The 20,149-nt window shown below is 29.8% G+C and overlaps 1 protein-coding gene across 1 annotated transcript; it reads right to left on the bottom strand.

Annotated features, from left to right (window-relative positions):
* Nucleotides 1–2,764: 2,764 nt before the first annotated feature.
* LOC114168280 (60S ribosomal protein L11) lies at nucleotides 2,765–4,937 on the bottom strand. The gene is made up of 5 exons (XM_028053033.1): nucleotides 4,785–4,937; nucleotides 4,541–4,648; nucleotides 4,408–4,450; nucleotides 3,710–3,905; nucleotides 2,765–3,174 (listed from the first exon to the last, which is right to left on the bottom strand). Exons 1-5 carry the CDS (start codon nucleotides 4,785–4,787, stop codon nucleotides 2,982–2,984), a joined length of 543 nt encoding a protein of 180 aa, XP_027908834.1. The 5' UTR covers nucleotides 4,788–4,937; the 3' UTR covers nucleotides 2,765–2,981.
* Between the last annotated feature and the right edge of the window lie 15,212 nt (nucleotides 4,938–20,149).

The raw sequence follows: 20,149 nt of genomic DNA, 5'->3' as shown, positions 1-20,149 counted from the left end.
ATAATTTGGCAAACATAGGATTTAAACCCAAGTCCTCTTAACACAATCAAGTAGTTTTAACCATTTAAGCTAATACTATTCTATTTCATCAAAGTTAGCATTAATTGTAATAAAGGCTCTCACTACTTGTATTTATTATTTATTTATTTATTTAATTAATTAAATTTTTTGGGTCTTACATCACCTAATATACTAAATATTAATAGAATATTTAGTATGAGATTATCATGATTGTCGTTAATATATGGATATCTTCTCTAATAGGTGAAAATGAGAATATTTTTGTGATCAAGAGGTTGATTGGGTCTTGTTGGACCGCACACCTATTGGACCGGATAGGTACATAAATTAATTCAATAATATTATAATATTATCACTTATTAATATAATATAATATATATATATATATATATAATATGTATAAATACGCTAGTTATAATAATATATTTATAGTAAAGTACAACCATTAATACTTATTTTAAAAAAAAACTTTTTCGAAAAAGGAACTTTAATAAGCTATAAATTGATAATTCAATAATCTTATAAGTATGAACTTTTCATGTGGGTGAACATATATAATAATTAAAAATATATTATTTATATATATATATATATATATATATATATAATAAATTTAATATAAGAATAATAAATATTTTATACGTTAACTTATATAAGATCTAAAGAGTTTCTTAAATGACCTAAATTTCAATATTTTTTTATAAACTTTTCCAAAAGCCTAATCTAAGAACTACGCCTCTTGTCTCTCTCTGCCGAGATCAGTAAAAAATATGCTTGTTGCAGCACAATTGCCTTTTGTTCGTTTGATGTGTGGAATTTGACATATTGAATATTTTTGTTATTTCACACATGTTTTTTTGTCCTTGCAGACGAAATAATGAAAATGCACAATGCTATTTTTGTGCAAATGTATGTGTTTCATAATTCAATTAAATTTAGATGAGTTAATGGCCGAAATTAGAGCTGTCAAAATGGGTTCGAATCCGCGAACCAATCCAGTTTACCACGAGTTCGGACCGGGTTAGGTTGAAAATATTTTATAAATTTCAATACGGGTTTATTTTTTATCTGACTCACCTAGGTTGAATCCGTGGTGAGTTGAGTGGGCTCACCAACCCGCAAATAAAGGTCAGGTTGTTAAGTTAGACTTTGCATTTGGGTAAGGGAATTATGTTGTTTTTTTTTAAGCCAACACATAGATAATTTGTATTTGTAATTTTGGATTGTATTGAAGTTTATTTAAATTTTAATAGAATTATAATTTAGTTTTGACTTAAAAAATTATATTTTTTTAATTAAGTGAGTGCATAAGCCAACTCGATTAATCTACCAATCCGTGGTGGGTCGGGCTGAATTTTTTGACACGCTAATAAGTGAACAAAATTAGATTAACGCACTAAATAATCAATCCTCACTAAATTGGACTATTAGACTATTCGTTTTAACAGCTCTGCCAGAAGTATTTTGGATTAATTAGGAAACATCTATTACACCGTTATCGATGTACATTATTAAAATATTCATCTTTATTATATACTTATCTATAGTAATATCTAATTCTTAGTAATTAAAATCGAGACGATTAAAGTTCATTAAAATTACAAAGTGTTGATTTTATTTTTTAAAAATAAAAACAAAATATTAAAATAAATTCAATTTTGTTATAAACAGTTCTACAAACTTAAATTTACAAAAGTAATTATTCTGTAAGCCTCTTACAATTCTAACCATAAAGATTTTAAGGGTGTAACCGTAACAAATGTTTTATTTATAATTTTAATTATATTTATTTTTAATTTGATAGTGTTATATATAATACACAAAAATAAAATTTTAATTATACTAAATTTAAATTAGATTTAAGTTTTATTTGATCTAAATATATTCAAATAAGAAGGTAAGCGGTAAGAAAAAGTCAAAGTCTTATAGGTAAGATTTTATAATTTTACAATTTTAATTTTAAATTTAACTACAATCATCCATATCATGTGCATATAATTTTTTTTTTCAATTTTACTCTTTAATGTAAACCTCCAATAATCGAAAGAAATGTCTCTTCTGAAAAATAATTATATTCAGAAATTTATCGCACTTTTTATAAGTATCTGTATATTTTTCATGGTAAAAGTTAGTTCTCTCTCATTCTTTTTCATCAAATTACACTATTTCCTTTAATTACTTTTAACTTCTTTTTTCTGAATCTCTATTCTTCCATCCTTTATTCTTCCATTATTTCTCTCTTCTTATTTGCAGTTTTTAGTTTATCATTGAACTAATTATATAAATTAATTGGAGCATCTCGTGTAAAATGTACAAAATTTAGACAACTACTTTTATTAATATATAAGAAAATGTGAACACACCCGTGTTTTAAACTAATCTAACGTATGGAAAAAAAATAAGTTATCATTTTCTTAATAAAAAAATTAGTCCGTTTTACATCAGTTACAAAGCCTTCAGATTTCCTATAATCTTCTTTGTAATTCATGTTTCAAATCCTTTTTCAGAACAGCAAATACGTAATAACGAAATAATTTGGAATAAAAATACTTTCAACAAAAACAATCTTCAAAAAATATAAAGTAATTTGGATTGCAACAACATAGTTCTGTCACTTAGTACAAAATTTTTCCAGCGTCTATCAATTATTGAATGCTGGTGTCGTGATTTCACTAAGTGGTTTCACTTGTTTTCCAAGTGAGGGAAATGCTGCAGAAAGGCATCGATTCATTTGCACACACAATAAAGAAACGAAATTGTTACAAAGCATAATTGCATAACGAGGGGTTCACAACTTCACAATTAAAGTGTCATCTAACAGTGCTAATACATGTTGCTTCATCGAAAAACTTAAATGAAAAACATGGATTCAAACCCTGGCTCAAAATTAAGATCCTATCATAGAAAGATGGAACTATAGTTTGACAAAATTGATAACACACTACTAAAGTTAACTCAAACTAAATTGCTTGAGACTTGTTAAGGATCACTCCCTCATATTTTACCTGGAACCACTTCATAGCATCATCCTTTGTGACACGGTGTTGAATTCCAACACGGGACTTGCACCTTCGGCGACGGCCAACACGGTAACCAGGACGCTCCAACACAACAAAGAAATCCATTCCATAAATACCGGTTGAAGGGTCATACCTGAAACAGAGTCAAATGTCAAGAACCAATAATTAGTGTATAGATCGAAATATTCAGTCACCAAAGAACTCCACAACACAAAGTTAGCAGACAAAAACACAAGAGAATCAGAAAATGAATAGTATAACAATGTCATTTAAAAGACGGATCACAAACTGCAAAAACCAGTTTATTGATTTCAGATAACATCATCTAAAATTTAATTAACAAATCAACCAAGCTAATGTAAGTCCTGCTTCCTCAAAAACATTAAGCAATACAAAATATCTTCAATACATGGACCTATACAAAAGGATAATTCTGGAACACCCAAATTTTTTAGCAAGTTAACATTTGTTTGAATCACGATGTACAATGCACACAAAGGGGAAGACATGATATCCAAAATTTTGAGTATTTATAGCACAACCCACACCAGATCATCAACTTCCTATCCCTTCAGCCCTAAAAACTCACACCTTTAAGTAAGTTAGCATTGTTTCATTGTCAAGTTGAAACAACATCACGAAAATCCAATAGTCATTTTTCAACTTACTTGATTCCCAAATCAATATGCTCTTGAATGCCAAAGCCAAAGCAGCCAGTATCGCTGAAGTTCCTTCTGAGGAGTTCATACTCCTTCACCTTCAAACCACTTTCCAAAAGTTGCATTGCCTTGTCACCTCTAACAGTGACATAACAAGCAATCTTCTCGTTTCTTCTAATCCCAAAGGAACGAACAGTGTACCTTGCTGTCAAAATAAAACCAACATAAGGAAAAAAAAAATCTCAGCTTATATTCAACTGTGAGAAACACACATATCTTACATTCAATAACCACTATTATTATACACTAATAGTAAAGTAAAATTACTATCAAGAAAACTTCACACGTATGGTCTGTTTGGCTTGACAAAAACAAATATTTGGACGAGTCTGTTTGGATACAAAACTAGAAGAGCTTGGGAACTTCTCTAATATACACATGCGATATCAGAATCTTCATCTCCAGTCTTTCACAGACCTCTGAAGAATATCTGACACTGAAGAATATCTGACATTTTAATGCTTTCATAAGAACAGACTTCCGTAAATTAAGTTTTTTTTTGGGCATTCTTCAAAACCGCTTCACCAGTATTCTAGATTTTAAAAATCCATAAAAATCCAAAAATGATTCCACTGAACGAAATTTGAGATCTATGCCTAATAACCGTATTACCAAACGACCCATTAAAAAACCAATTGAGAACAAACCTTTGGAGAACACTGGGGTCTGGCCACTCAGTTGTTCCAACACCTGCAAGACCCAAAACAAACAAATTCCACATCAAAAAAGGATGTTTTTTGTCTTAAGAAAGAAGTGGAAGCAATTTGCAAAGAAGAGAACCTTTGCTGCTCTGGTGAGGCGATCTCCACTCTCGCCAACAGAAATATTGAGGACGAGCTTCTGTACCTTTATCTCCCTCATAGGGTTCGACAGTTTCTTCTCTGAAGCCTGAAGTTCCGTTCATTCCGATTCACAACAAACCCAGAAGGTTAAAAAAAAAAATAGAGTAAATAACATTAGAATTTGAGAAACAGTGATTTTGATTTTGGAAGAAAAAAAAAAAAAAGAGACGAGAAGGGTTTACCATTGTTGGAGGCTACTAGGGAGAACCGATACGGCGGCTGCGGATGGAAGAGAAGAATTAATAACAAAAAACCCCAAAGCGAAGGAATGGTGTGAAGTGTATAAGAGGAGAATCAAAAAACGACGACGTTACTCAGTCCGGACAATTTTGGACTTAGTTGAAAGGCCCAACTAATTTTTCGTTGCAAATTATGATTCATCCATGCTATGCACACCCCAATTTTATTCTTTACAACACTTTTTCATAATTTGTTTTAGTCTTTTACAAAACTTAGTCTACGTAATATGAAACCATACGAAAACAAAACTAGTCTGTGTATTTGTAACCAAGGTAATATATTTTCTTTTTGTCAAAATATATCATGAAAAACTAGTTTTCGTTACGAATATAAAAATTAATCTTTTAAATGTTTTTATTTTTATCTTTGATGTATGTACCTTAATAATTTTGTAGTTGATAAAATATTTTATTATATAAAATATGTATTTTCTTTTATCAATTTAAATTTTTACTTGTTTTAAAACGATTAAATATATATATATATATATATATATATATATATATATATATATATATATATAATTGTATTATCACATATTTATGTCTATGAAATGAATAGAAGGTAACACAATAAATCAGTTTGGATTTATTCAGTCGTAGAAAATACGTTAGAAAACTTAATCCGTAAATTATTTATTTTATAAAATTTATTAACATATGAATTAGGCCTATATTAGAATTTTTTTTATGTTATGTAGCATCTAAATTGGGCCTACATTTGAATTAGACCAACATTTGAATTAGGATTTTTAATTATTAGTTTTATTTGTCTATTAATGTGATATTGATATGATTGATACTCATATCATTCTTTACTCTTTTTGTAAATATTTGTGTTAACTATTTGATTTATACCCTTCATATGCACGGTTTTTTTTTTGTTTTTTTTAAAATAGGTTAAAATACTTTTTTGGTCCCAATTTTGGCCAAGTTTTTTCAAATAAGTCCTAATTTTGGTTTTGTGTTAAAATATGTCTCAATTTTCGTCAATTTTGTTCAATTGGGTTTTTTTTTTGCTAACATCGTTTAAATCATTAACGGCCATCATGAACAGTGACTGTCACGTGTCATTTTGTGGTTTTTTTGAATTTTTTATTTCTTTTTTGATTTTTTTTTTGATTTTTTTGATTTTTGTTAATGTACACGTGGCACGTTACTAGGTTGACACGTGGACATTTTAAAAATTTTAAAAAAAATTCAAAAAAAATTCAAAAAATAATAAAAAAAATTCAAAAAAAACCACAAAGTGACACGTGGCATGCCACTGGGTTGACATGTGTACATTTAAAAAAAATAAAAAATTATAAAAAATAAAAAAATTCAAAAAAATTCAAAAAAACCACAAAATGACACGTGGCAGTCACTGTTCATGGCCGTTAATGATTTAAACGGTGTTAACAAAAAATGACCAAATTGAACAAAATTGAAGAAAATTAGGACCTATTTGAACAAAAAACCAAAATTAGGACTTATTTAAAAAAATTTGACGAAAATTGGGACAAAAAAGGTATTTTAACCTTTTTAAATAATATAATTCATATTATATTTATTATTTATAGAAAATGTGTAATTAACTTTTAAGAGAAAAGAAATAAATAATATACATTTCTTAATAGTAACCTATACGTACCTTTTTTTTATGTAAATATAATATAAAATTATCTTATACATATATGTTATTATAGTTTTATAAATTTAATAATAATATTTATAGTTTATGGTAGAAATATTTAAATAAAATAAAAATAAAAATTATCAATTTTGATTAAATAAATATTTAAAAGTAATACTATACTAATATTTTTACTACTACTAATATTATCAATAAATTTAATAATAACAACAATCATATATAATCATAATATTATATATATTATATATATTAATATCTATAATCCATAAAATATATAAAGGGGATTCCCCTTTTTGTGTCCACTTTTCAAAATACCAATTTTACCCCTTTAAATATATAAAGGGGATTCCCCTTTTTGTGTCTACTTTTCAAAATACCAATTTTACCCCTTTAAATATAATAATTTATTAAATTTTCAAAAATTGACCATTATTTTTACAAACTTTGTATAAAATCAGATGTTTCTATTTCTTCTCTTTTTTTTTATTTATCAATGGATATTTCACTTTATTTTTAATAAATATAATTTTAATATATATATTAACTTAATAACATTATAATATTATCACGTATTAATATAATATCACACATATTTAAAAAATATATACACACATGCGCAATAGCGCCTGTTTTACGCTAGTTGTTAATAATACTAATAATAATAATAACAATAATAATATAGTAATAATTTTACTATTACTAATAATGTTAATAATTTTCACAATAACAAAATATAATAGTAATAATACTAACAGTAATACTAATAATTTCACTCCTAATTTAAGTATTAATTTTCGTATATTATAGTTAATAATTTTTCTAATTACTTCTTTACTCATAATAATAATAATAATAATAATAATAATAATAATAATAATAATAATAATAATAATAATAGTAATAGTAATAGTAACTATTTTTTTGAATTAATTACTCCGATATAATGATAAATCAACAACAAAAGCAATAAGAAAGTGCAAGTAATTGGATCATGATCATGTAGTAAATACCAATAAAATAGGTGTCTAACTATAATAATAATATCCCGTATTGATGAAAATAAAAATAATAATAATAATACACAACTACATATATAGAGATACATGGTCTCCTATTTTGTTTTTACAATTATATTCTCTTAATTATTATTTTTTAAATTTAAATTATTATTGATAACAAAAAAATTAGTCTTTAGTTCTATTATTTTATTAATTTTAGTAACTACTTTTGTTTAATTCAGCTAATTACTCGGGTGTAAAGATAAATAAAAAGGCAAGTAATCAATATATAATCCATAATAGATAAAAGTAAAATGTGTATCTAAATACTACAATTCAAATAATAACACTAAGATTGATATTAATATGATAATAATAACCCTAATATTATTTAAAATAAAAATACAAAAATAATAATAATAATTATTATTATTATATTAATATTAATACTAATACTAATTATTATTTTTTAAATTTAAATGATTATTTATAATAAAAAAACTACATTTTAGTTTTATTATTTTACTAATTTTAGTAACTACTTTTTTGGATTCAACTAATTATTCAAATGTAAAGACAAACCAACAACAAAGCAAATAAAAATGCAAGTAATTAAAATATAATCTCGTAGTATATTAAAATAAGATGTGTATCTAAATATTACGATCCAAATAATAAAAATGTAAATAATTAAAATATAATCTTGTGTCAAAACTGAAATAATATTAATAATACTAATATTATTTATGATAAGTATAGTACTAATAACAGTAAATAATAATAATAATAATAATAATAATTTTATTAATAATAATATCATTCAAACTAATAACAATAATGTTATTAATAATAATAATTTTTTCTAGTTTTTTTCCATAATATATAAAAACATTAATACATTATATATTGATATTATAAGTAATACTATACTAATATTTTTACTACTATTTATACTATCAATAAATTTAATCATAACAACAATCGTATATAATCATAATATTAATATATTATATATTAATATTGTTAATAATACTAATAATAATAATAACAGTAATAATATAGTAATAATTTTACTATTACTAATAATGTTAATAATTTTTACAATAACAAAATATAATAGTACTAATACTAATAATTTCACTACTAATTTAAATATTAATTTTCGTATATTATAGTTAATAATTTTTCTAATTACTTCGTTACTCATAATAATAATAATAAAGACAAATCAATAACAAAACAAATAAAAATGCAAGTAATTAATATATAATCCGTAGTAGATAAAAGTAAAATATGTATCTAAATACTACAATTCAAATAATAACACTAAGATTGATATTAATATAATAATAACACTAATATTATTTATAATAAAAATAACAAAGCAAATAAAAATGCAAGTAAATAAAATATAATCTCGTAGTATATAAAATTAAAATGTGTATCTAAATACTACAATCCAAATAATAAAATTGTAAGTAATTAAAGTATAATCTTGTGTCAAAATTGAAATAATAGTAATAATACTGATATTATTTGTGATAAGTATAGTACTAATAACCGTAAATAATAGTAGTATAATAATAATAATAATTTTATTAACAATAATATCATTAAAACTAATAATAATAATATTATTATTAATAATAATTTTTTCTAGTTTTTTTTCATAATATATAAAAAGATTAATAAATTATATATTTATATTATAAGTAATACCATACTAATATTTTACTACTACTAATATTATCAAAAAATTTAATAATATTTTACTAATATTGTATTAAAGAATACAAAATGTTGTAATTTTTTTTCTTCACTACGTTTTTATCCTAAAGAGTTTTTCCTAATAAGGTTTAACGAGACACATCCTATTTTCAATGGACACCCTAGAGGGAGTGTTATGAATTAATGGCAGTCCATTGATTTGATACAGTTACTCATATGACTGATATGATTGATGATTGATACTCATATGATTCATTATTCTTTATGTAAATATTTGTATTAAGTATTTGATTTATTTTCTTTTGTGGGTTACATGTTGTATCTATAAACAAGACTCTTCCGATCAGTAATAAGATGAACAAAAAAGTTGTTCCCATTTATATTTTTACTTTTCTTCTTTGACCTATTATTAGCTTTATTTTATAACAAAATAACGTAAGAATTAAAAGAATAATAAAATAGTGATACAAAATTTATATTAAAAAAATAAATTTTGGAATAAATGTTTTTCTATAGTTAAATGTTATATTCTGTATAAAAAAAGATTTAGTATATGTAAGGCTCACTTTTTCTCACCCTAATGTTTAAGGGCCTAACCTCATTTGTTGGGCCTAAGGGCCAGCCCATAGGGTGTCCCAAAATCCTTCCAGCCCTAACCCTTTCATTCTGCCTCCATTTCACAAGACAACTCCTTTCCTCACTCTCTCTTCTCTCTTTTAAGAGCTCTGTTAGGGTTTGAGCTAGTTGCTCCGTTGGGTAATCGAACTCTATTTTCGGGTAAGTAGAACTCTAGACCCTTATTCCTTCTACGTTTCCCCTTCTGTTTAGAAGCTTTAGTTCCACTTTGACCTCAGATAGCATCCCAGTTTCGTTCTCCTTGGTTGCTTATCCAGTTCCACAAGCTGTCACGTTATGTGGTGCTCTTCTTCAAGTGTTTGTGTAGATTATCTAGCGTATTCCAGGTAAGGGAAGCTAGGGTTTTACATACTTTTTGTATGTCTGCCTATTTTTAGCTTGTTTCGTGTTTATGATGCTTGTGTACTGTTGTGGTTGCCTGGAATAATGATAAACGTTGTTTGGTTTCGAATGCCTGGCTGTTGCACGCGTGAACAATGGTGATAATTAATATTCTCGCCCAAGCGAGCATGTCTCGCCTAGGTGAGACTAGCAGAAGCTTGCCCAAGTTTCTGCTCGAACTATCGCTCTGGCGACGAGCCTTCATTTTGAGCGATGAGTAATCTCGCTTAAGCGAGGAGGTCTCACATAAGCGAGAATCGCAGAAGTCATTGTTCCACTGCCCGAGCTCTCGCTTAGGCGGAAAGGGCTCGCCTGGGCGAGGGAACCTCTCTCGCCTGAGCGAGGACTTCTATAGCTTGAGCAAAACTGGGGCAGGTTTCACGTTCTAGTTTTGATTTGTTCTGTGATGTGGTTGCTTGCCTGCCTGATAGAGTATTTTACCGTAAACGCATGATGTATGGATCCATGTATGTTGCATGAGATTAAATGAGAATGAGATTTTGTTATGTTGAGTATAAAATGGAAAACATCGATTGGTTGGATATTGGCATGAGATTGTTATGCTTGATAAATCTATGGTTGGTTGGTGAGACATGGCTATGGTATGAGATTGACGTAATTCCATGAAACTCTTGGTGAGATTTCATGGTGGTGTTGGATGTGATGGACATAATTCCATGAACCTCTTGGTGAGATCTCATGGTGGTGTCGTATGTGAAGGACGTAATTCCATGAACCTCTTGGTCAGATCTCATGGTGGTGTCGTATGTGATGGACGTAATTCCATGAACCTCTTAGTAAGGTTTCATGGTGGTGCCGTAGTGTATATAATTAGGTAAGGATTCAAGTAAGGATTGCATCCTGAAACTCTAAAGAGTCAATTAGTCTCACGTAGAGCGGACTGACTCAAGTGGTGAGAGTAGCATGAGGCCTTAGTCTTTGGCAGGATAATGGCCTTAGATGTTTGAAGGCTAACCTTGTGTGTGGTAGGGTGAAACACATTGGCAATGGCTTGGCAGAGCAGTAGAGGCCATCACAAGTGCAAGCATCTAGTGAATCCGAGCGATTATATGTATCTGGATAAATTGAGTCTTAGAGTCTTATTGTTTGCTATCACATGCTTGGTTGATTGAGGTGTTCTTGACTTTTAAATTGCATGCTTAATTGTATGATAAAAACCTTTTTACTTTAGCTTACGCTTGTTGCTTGTGTCTGTCTTCTTGTGTGGTTTTTCCTTTTTGCAATGATCACCAATTCCTTGGTGTGAGCAGATATAGGAACCCCCGGTGATTGTAGTGTTGATGAGAATGCTGCAGCGTAGTTGGTTATGGATTGGAGTTGGGCTCACTATTGAGTCTCTCGTTTGAAGAGTTATGTTGTTTTGTAACCTCTTGCACTTTGGGCAAGGTTTTGGGCCACAATTGAACTTTTATTTTTGTTCTGGCATTGTGTAGTGCCTTTGTTTCCTAGTTGGTATATTTGGATGACTGTAAATCCTTTATACTATAAGCCTCGTGCTCTTTGGATATTAAGTATGCGACGTTTTATTTAATTAGATTTATCTATTAAATGGGATGTTACAATAAAAAAAGTTTGGATAAATGTTTTTCTAGAATAAAGCAATTTTATAAATTCTATTTTTTTTAAGATTTATTTTCTTATTATTCACTTTTTAGTTATTTTCTAATTTGATTGAGTTAATTACCGAAAGATTTGTCGACAGACTTTAAGGTATGAAATTACAAATAGATTTTACTGGCGAAAATATTTGTCAGTAATAAAAATATATATTACCAAGATATATATTTTTTTTGTCAATAAAATTCATCGGTAATTGAAAATTTAAAGTTCGTCAGTAACCTTTAATTGACAAATTTATTTTTGTCGATAATTCCATCATTCTTTACACTAAGAGTGTCATGTAGGTGGTGGGGAAAATAAAAGCAAGGCCTCAAAGCTGTTAAACTGTTAGAGTAGAATGTTTATATATGTATATGTTGTTATATTTGATAGTACATTCTACAAATGTAATATTTCTACCAATTTTAATATTTTGTAATTCTTGTGAAAAGTTTGAAACTATTATTTGAGGATTGTTAATATATTATGTATATGCACATTTCTTGACATTATTGGCTATTATTAATCATGTGATGAACAAATTAGTAGTGTGGTATCTACTAATTTGGGTCGTTATAGTTTACATTCTTATGATTACCCTCATTTTGATATGAAAGAATGTAACCATCCACTATCAAAATAAATGGAAACTATTTTAAAATAAGTAAAACTAAACAAACAAGTAAGAAACTAATGCAATATATTTTATTAAAGTAAGTACTTTTATTTTAAAATAAACACATACAAAAGCCCAATCACAATATGAATTTCCTTTTTTAAGAACATGGACTATTATAAATGTGTTGAAAGACATAAACTAAATCCATATAAAAAATAAAATCATTGATTAAAACTTTACCTAACAAGCACCACACTAAAACAAGGATATGACTTTGGTCAAAATAGCTTTTGTAGCAATCCTTCTTGCTTTAATAGCTTAGAATGATAATTTCCTTCAAAATCTTGTTTGATTTTAAGAAAACACATATTTGAAATTGTATTATTTGTTTGCAGGAATGAGAGTTGATGATGAATGTCATGAGAGGAAGGAATGCATGTTGATTTTACCTCAGTGCAAATCAATAGTGGTTTGTGAAGATGGATCCTGCACATGTGTTAAGATCAAAGCATGGTCAAACAAGCAATGTGATGCAAACATGGATTGTTGGACAATTTGTCCTCAATCATGTGATATGGCTCATTGTGATATGAAAACCCACAATTGTAACTATTCTTGTCAAGAATAAACATTTGTATTTAGGGATAAGATTATCGATCTATATTAATAAATACATTTATGTTGACATGTTATTACTTTCTCTAATTTTAGTCTTTATTGTACCTTTAAAAAAATACATGTTATACTAGTTTTATATATATAATCATGTATAAATCTTCAGGACTAAAAAAGAGAACAAGCTTAACTATAACAAAATTCATTAATCTATAAATTATTTATCACTAGTGTAGTTTTGTGTTTTTACATCGCCTTATAGGCCTCGGTTATTAAGGAACCGAAGCCTATAAAGACGCGATGGCAATTTTGAAAATTTTTGAACTTTTTTGCCTCGGGTCAACTACCAATCAAAGCCTATAAGGGCTTTTATGCTTCGGTTGTAAGTCAACCAAAGCCTAAACTCATCAGAATTCCCCAATTTTTTAAAATTGCCACTACCAATAGCGCCTTTGGCCTCAGATGGAGTAAGACCAAGGCAATATCAACTTTTAGGCCTCAGTTATTAATTGAACTGAGGCCATATACCCTATTTAGGTTCATAAATCGCGAATTGCCATTGTTCACCTTCGTCCCAAAACTGCGCCTCCGAATTCTCTACACAAACCACCATTGCCAACGTGAACTCCACCACACTTTGTTGCTCCACTACGCCACCGTCCACCACAGCACCATCGCGGTTGTTGTTGCGCCACCCAACAGCATGCGAACAACCACCACGATCATAAACTCCACCACACTCTGTTGAACCACTATGCCATAATCCACCACATCACCGTCGGTTGTTGCTGTGTCACCGAACAACACGCGAACAATCACCCCGATAGCACTCCATGTGCTCTCCTGAACTGTATCCACTGTCCACGGTGCTGCCACCACTATGCTCCAAGGAACGCTGTCATTGCTTTGTGCTACTGCTCCAACGAGTCTGTTGCGCCTCCTTCCCCATTTTTAGCCACCGTTGTGCCGCCAATTCTCCCAAGGGCTAAGTTGAAAATGCCTTCCTTTCTATGTTTTTTTTTTTTTGTTTTGTATACTCTTTTTTCCGATTTCGGTTATTGTTTTGAGTTTTGATGAGGTTTTTGGTTTATTTTTACGTTGTTCTTTCTGCTATTTTTATGGTCTCTTATGTATTTTATTGTCTCTTGTAGCTCTCGAAAACGTAAGTATCGTGGGTACGCATCATCTTCCATTGTCATTCGCTTTTCACGCTCCCAGGTTTCTAATTCTAATATTTTCCTAAGATTTTGTAGTCTGTTACATATTAGTAATATGTTATATATATATATATATATGGTTTATTATTTGCTTAAATATCTGCTTGATTTTCTTATAGTGTGAGTTAGCCTTAGTTTTCCGTTTGAGATTCAATACAAAAATTAGGGTTAAGTATGTTTTTAGTCCCCGAACTTTTACTCAAAATTGGAATTCGTCCCTATCTGAAACTTTGATACATTTTGGTTCCTAAACTTTAGAAATGAATGAATATAATCCTTTTAACCCAATTATGTTAACTTTTTTTGACATGTCGAATGTTTTTCATATTAGTATTGGAGTTTTTTATACTATTTGACACATTCTTAGTTCAATATCGACTGAGAAATATGTTCGACACTTCAAAAAAAGTGAACGTAATTGAGTTAAAAGGATTATATTCATTCATTTTTAAAGTTTAGGGACCAAAATATATTGAAGTTTCGGACAAGGACGAATTCCAATTTTGGATCAAAGTTTAGGGACTAAAACCATACTTAACCCCAAAAATTATGTATTGTCCCCGAGTTTTCATTTTGAAGAAGCTACATTTTTTTTAAATTAATATAAGGGGATACAATACTAATAATTTAAATGTATTGAATCTTGAATTGTTCGATTGGACAATTTAAGAAGATTAATCACTTTCTAGTAGTTTATTAGTGCATATATATATATATATATATATATATATATATATATATATATATTTTAAAATACATATCTTAAAATTTATGAATATTTGTCAACTATGTTTTGTATTGATATTCAGGTGCATATTTGATTGTGGTTGATAATCACTTTCTTTTCGTGTATCTTGAAGACCAATGCGAAATGCTGGCAAGGTTTCATGAAATTTAAAATATGTGTTTTAAAAGTAATATGTACCAATAAAAGAAAGAAAGTGAATCTTCTTTAATGAGATAGGGTCACACCTTGATTACACAAGCCATGTAAGCATTGATTCAAACATTACTGAAATTGTTCACGGAATTTCAGTATATATACATATGGATCGAGATTGGATTAATTTGCCATGCATCAGTGCTGAGTATGAGAATGGAGTAGAAGAATTTATACAATTTGCACAACATTATGAGGGTAGAAGTGATGATAAGGTGAAGTTTAGATGTCTTTGTGTAAACTATTTGAATGGAAGAAAGTTAAATGCAACTCAAGTTAGGGAACATATTATTTGTGATGGTTTCTTCATAAGTTATAAAATATGGACGTGACACGGCGAATAGCCTTTTCAACTATTGCCCGAATTGAACATGTTGTTGATTCCACCATGGAAGAGTGAGTGGAAGAAGACAATATGAAGGACATGATGTGGGATGTTGACACAAAAGCTTTTGCAGAAGTGCATGTGTATGAGACGATGTTTGCTGATGTGAAAACTCCGTTGTATGTCGGTTCAACTAAGTTCACATGATTGTCAGCAGTTTTAAGACTTATGAATTTGAAAGCGAAACTATGACGCCAAGAAAATTCTTTGTCCGATGGGTGTGGAGTATAAAAGGATACATGAATGTCCTAATGATTGTATATTATACAGAAAAGAATTTGTAGATTTGAAAAAATGTCCAAAGTGTGGGTCATCACGGTACAAGCAGAAAAGAAATAGTGAAGATAGTGGTGAAATAGAAAAGGAAGGATCTGCTTTGGAAGTAGTCTGGTACCTTCCAATCGTGCCCAGACTTAAGCGTTTGTTTGCAAATCCTAAAGACACCAAGACCTTAGATGGCATGCAACTAAGAGAAGATGTGACAGTCTGCTTCGTCATCCAGCTGATTCAATGTAATGGAAAAATATTGATCAGGAATTTTCCAAGTTCAGTCAAGAATGTAGAAATATTGGGTTTGGCTTAGCTATCGATGGAATGAATCCATTTGGTAATTTAAGTACAAACCACAGTTGTTGGTTTGTTATATTATTCATTTACAACTTATCTCATGGACTCTGCATGAAAAGAAAATACATGATGTTGTCTATGATGATATCTGGTCCAAAGCAACCTGGAAATGACATAGATGTATATCTCAATCCACTAGTTGAAGACTTAAAGTTGTTGTGGGTTGATGGGGTTGAAGTATTTCATGTTGTTGCATCTAAAACTTTCGTGATGCATGCAATGTTATTTTGCACCACTAATGACTTTCTAGCTTACGGTAATTTCTTGGGATACAGTGTCAAGGGTAATAAAGCATGTCCTATATGTGAAGAAAACACCACATCTCATCAGTTGAAAAACGGAAGGAAAATCGTGTATCTGCTCCATCGAAGGTTCTTACAAGCTAATCACCCTTATTGAAGGTTAAAGAAAGCATTCAATGGACATTAAGAGAATGACGAAGCACCAATTCCATTAACTAGCCTTCAAATTCATGAAAAAGTTAATAAATTACATCATGTATTTGGGAAAACATCTAAGAAGTCATCTGCATCGAGCCCTTGGAGGAAAAAGTCAATATTCTTTGATCTTCCATATTGGTCGAAGTTATAAGTTAGGTATTGTATATAAGTCATGCATGTAGAGAAGATTGTGTGTGATAGCTTGATTGGTACAATACTTAACATTTAGGAAAAGACAAAAGATGGAGTAAATGCTCGTTTGGATTTGGTTGAAATGAAGATCTGAGAAGACTTAGCACTAATTTGCCCCCTGCATATTAGACTATGTCCAAACAAGAGAAGATAAGTTTTTGGTTATGTTTAAAAAGTGTCAAGGTACTTCAAGGATACTCTTCAAATATTCAGAGTTTAGTGTCCATGCAAAACTTGAAGCTTGTTGCCCTAAAGTCTCATGATTGGCACATCTTAATGCAACAATTGTTACCTATATCTATTCGTGGAATTTTACCCAAAAATGTGAGACAAACTATAATGTGTTTGTGTGCATTCTTCTCTCTAATTTGTAGCAAAGTAATTGATCATTTAAAGTTAGATGAACTTCAAGCCGAGATTGTTATCATCTTGTGTTAGCAAGAGATGTTTTTCCCTCCATCATTTTTTGACATCATGGTACATTTACTTGTTCATTTGGTTAGAGAAATCAAGTTTTGTCGACCAGTATACTTAAGATGGATATATCCCATTGAACGTTACATGAAGATTTTGAAAGGGTATATGAAAAATCAATATCGTCCAGAAGCTTCAATGATCGAAAGGTATATTGCTAAAGAAAGTGTCGATTTTTGTTCAGATTACATGGCAAAAGCAAAATCGATAGGAGTTCTTCAAAGATCATGGTTGAACAGGTGTTCTATAAGTAATAACATTCGAGGTGTGAGTGTGGTTAGTAAAGATCGTGATGAGTTGTTGCAAGCACACCTATACATATTGAACAACATAGATGAGATAATGCCTTACTTATCTGCACACAAAGTCATTGTGAAAGAGAATAATCCAAGACAATCAGAGAAATGACATTTGATAGAGCATAATAGAACATTCATGCCTTGGTTTAAATTTGAGGTTTTGAAAGATTCACAATGTTCTAAGACTTTGATGTGATTAGCGAATAGGTTGAAATATGATGTCATATGTTGTACAGGTTATGAAATTACTAATTTCGAATTCTATATGAAGTCTCTGGATGATAAAAGCATAGTACAAAATAGTGGGTTGAAGCTAATTCACTACAATTTTCTACATCTAAAGATCAAAATCTTGTAGTAGGATCAATGACATACTATGGTGTAATACAAGAGATATGGGAGGTTGATTATACCATGTTTACTATTCCACTGTTCAAATGTAAGTGGGTTGACAATAAAACTGGTGTCAAAATGGATGAATCAGGAATGAATCTAGTTGATTTTTGAAAGGTGGGTTATCGAGATGAGCCATTTATCATGGCACAACAAGCATCTCAGGTTTTCTATGTTAAAGATCTCGCATTTGAACATTGGCTTGTCACTCTTCATGAAAAAAAATAGATTGATCCTAATGAAGAGAATATGAGTGATCTTAATATTATTGTCAACCACCCATTTAGAAGAACGATAAATTTTGATGAAATCCATCTAGTTGGTGATGTACATGAAATGAAACACCTACTAAGAGACCTACCAGAGGAGCCACTAGAGGAGCCACTAGGTTGAGACAACTCTTAATTAGAAGAGCTAAAGGTAAAAAAACACCAGTTGATATTAGCGTCGATACTAGAATGCCTAAAGGTCGTTATTCGAACGTCTTCAAAAGCTATTTAGGAATGTTGGCACGAGAGAAAATATCAATCCTTACTCCATCTTTTGATCATGTCACTGAAGTTGACCGGGACATGATATGGCATAATTTATTGGTAACTAATATTAATGTTATTAACCTTATAGTTTGATTTTGTTGATAATATATTAAATATTATTGATGACATTTTTTATATTGTAACTAACATTTGATATTCCAAATGTGGCGACGCTTAAACACAAATGTTTGTCATCGGTTACTGAAAAATTTCATGGTTTTAAGACCAAGTTGACATCTAGGTATATGTTTGGATATAAAAAGAATGAAAATCCATTGCTGAAATACACATGGATTGATGAAGACACCTGGTGTCAGTTTGTTGAGCTTCAAACATTTCAGGGATAGCAGGTATGTTTATTTAAAATCATCAATTGCTCAATTGATAATTCTGTATAATTTGAACTAATTCATAAAGTGGGTTTTATATGTTACAAGAAAAGAGAAAAAAGGCTCAAAGTATAAGTGCTCAAAATAAAAACCCACACATATTGTCTAGTGGTGGGTATAGAAAACTTGAAGAGAAGATAATGTTAGAAAAGAAAAAATCTAGGCCCCCACCTTCTAAGGGTGAAAATATTGAGCCTCCTGTACTACCATCACGTCATTAAAAGTGGAAGTTAGCCCGTCTACGCACATTGGGCAACTACACTTCTGAATCTACACCAGATATCTCTGAGAAAATTGTAAGATATAATTCTTATCTAAATAACTCATTTGTGTTTTATATTGTATTATTTTTATAACTTTTTTTGTTACATTGCAGGATTCGTTGGTTGAGCAGAGCTCCCAAGGAGGATTCACTCCAGAAGGTCATCATGACATACTTGCTACTACAATTGGACGGCCTCAGCACCCTGAACGTGTGCGTGGTGTTGGATAAGGAGTCGGCATATACCAATTTTTTGGTTCGTCCTCTCGTCAGTCTTCATGCAGTCATGGTGCTGATTATGAAGAAAGAATGATGGAAAGAATCTACGAGGGTGAGAGAAGAACTTATGTGCCTATTTGAGCATTATGACATTCGTTCGCTAGTGGATCCTCCACTAGAAGTAGACCCATTTGTGCCTTCCACGGGTAAATCTGTTTTCTATAAGTTATTAATTGAATAAATGATATTTAATAAAATAATGTAATAACATTAATAAATCATTGACTCTAATAGGTAGAAATGGAAAGGGGAGTTGTTTCTGACCTAGAGATTTGGTTGTTTCTGACCTCCTGGTACAAACTCTTTAACCCACCATATGCTAAATTTTTAAGTTTGCACATGTTTATTAGATTCAAATTTAAATTATATTCCATTTTAACTGAAATTGCTGAAATATCCTTTTGGTGCATTACTCCAACTTGCTGAAATCATAGATGATAAACTGATGCAGGTTTCTTGGGATTCTAACATTTTTGGGAGAGACCTTGAGATCCCACTTTACTTGCATTCCCAAGATGTCTTGGAGCTTGCACGGGGACAAGAGGAACTGAATATTACCATGATTTAGTTATGAATGATGTAAGTCTTTTAGTCATTATATATAGCTATTTGATATATTTATCTATTTACTTATATCAAATC

The sequence above is a fragment of the Vigna unguiculata genome, chromosome 11 (genome assembly GCF_004118075.2).
Source record: "Vigna unguiculata cultivar IT97K-499-35 chromosome 11, ASM411807v1, whole genome shotgun sequence".
Classification (NCBI taxonomy): domain Eukaryota; kingdom Viridiplantae; phylum Streptophyta; class Magnoliopsida; order Fabales; family Fabaceae; genus Vigna; species Vigna unguiculata.
The sequence above is the reverse complement of the archived record's forward strand: the minus strand, read 5'-3'. Positions and strand labels throughout refer to the sequence as shown.

Coding starts and splice junctions, on each gene's coding strand:
- LOC114168280 (XM_028053033.1), bottom strand. Junction 4,451..4,540: donor GCCTCACCAGAGCAGCAAAG/GTTCTCTTCTTT, acceptor TGGGTCTTGCAG/GTGTTGGAACAACTGAGTGG. Junction 3,906..4,407: donor GACCCCAGTGTTCTCCAAAG/GTTTGTTCTCAA, acceptor TTATTTTGACAG/CAAGGTACACTGTTCGTTCC.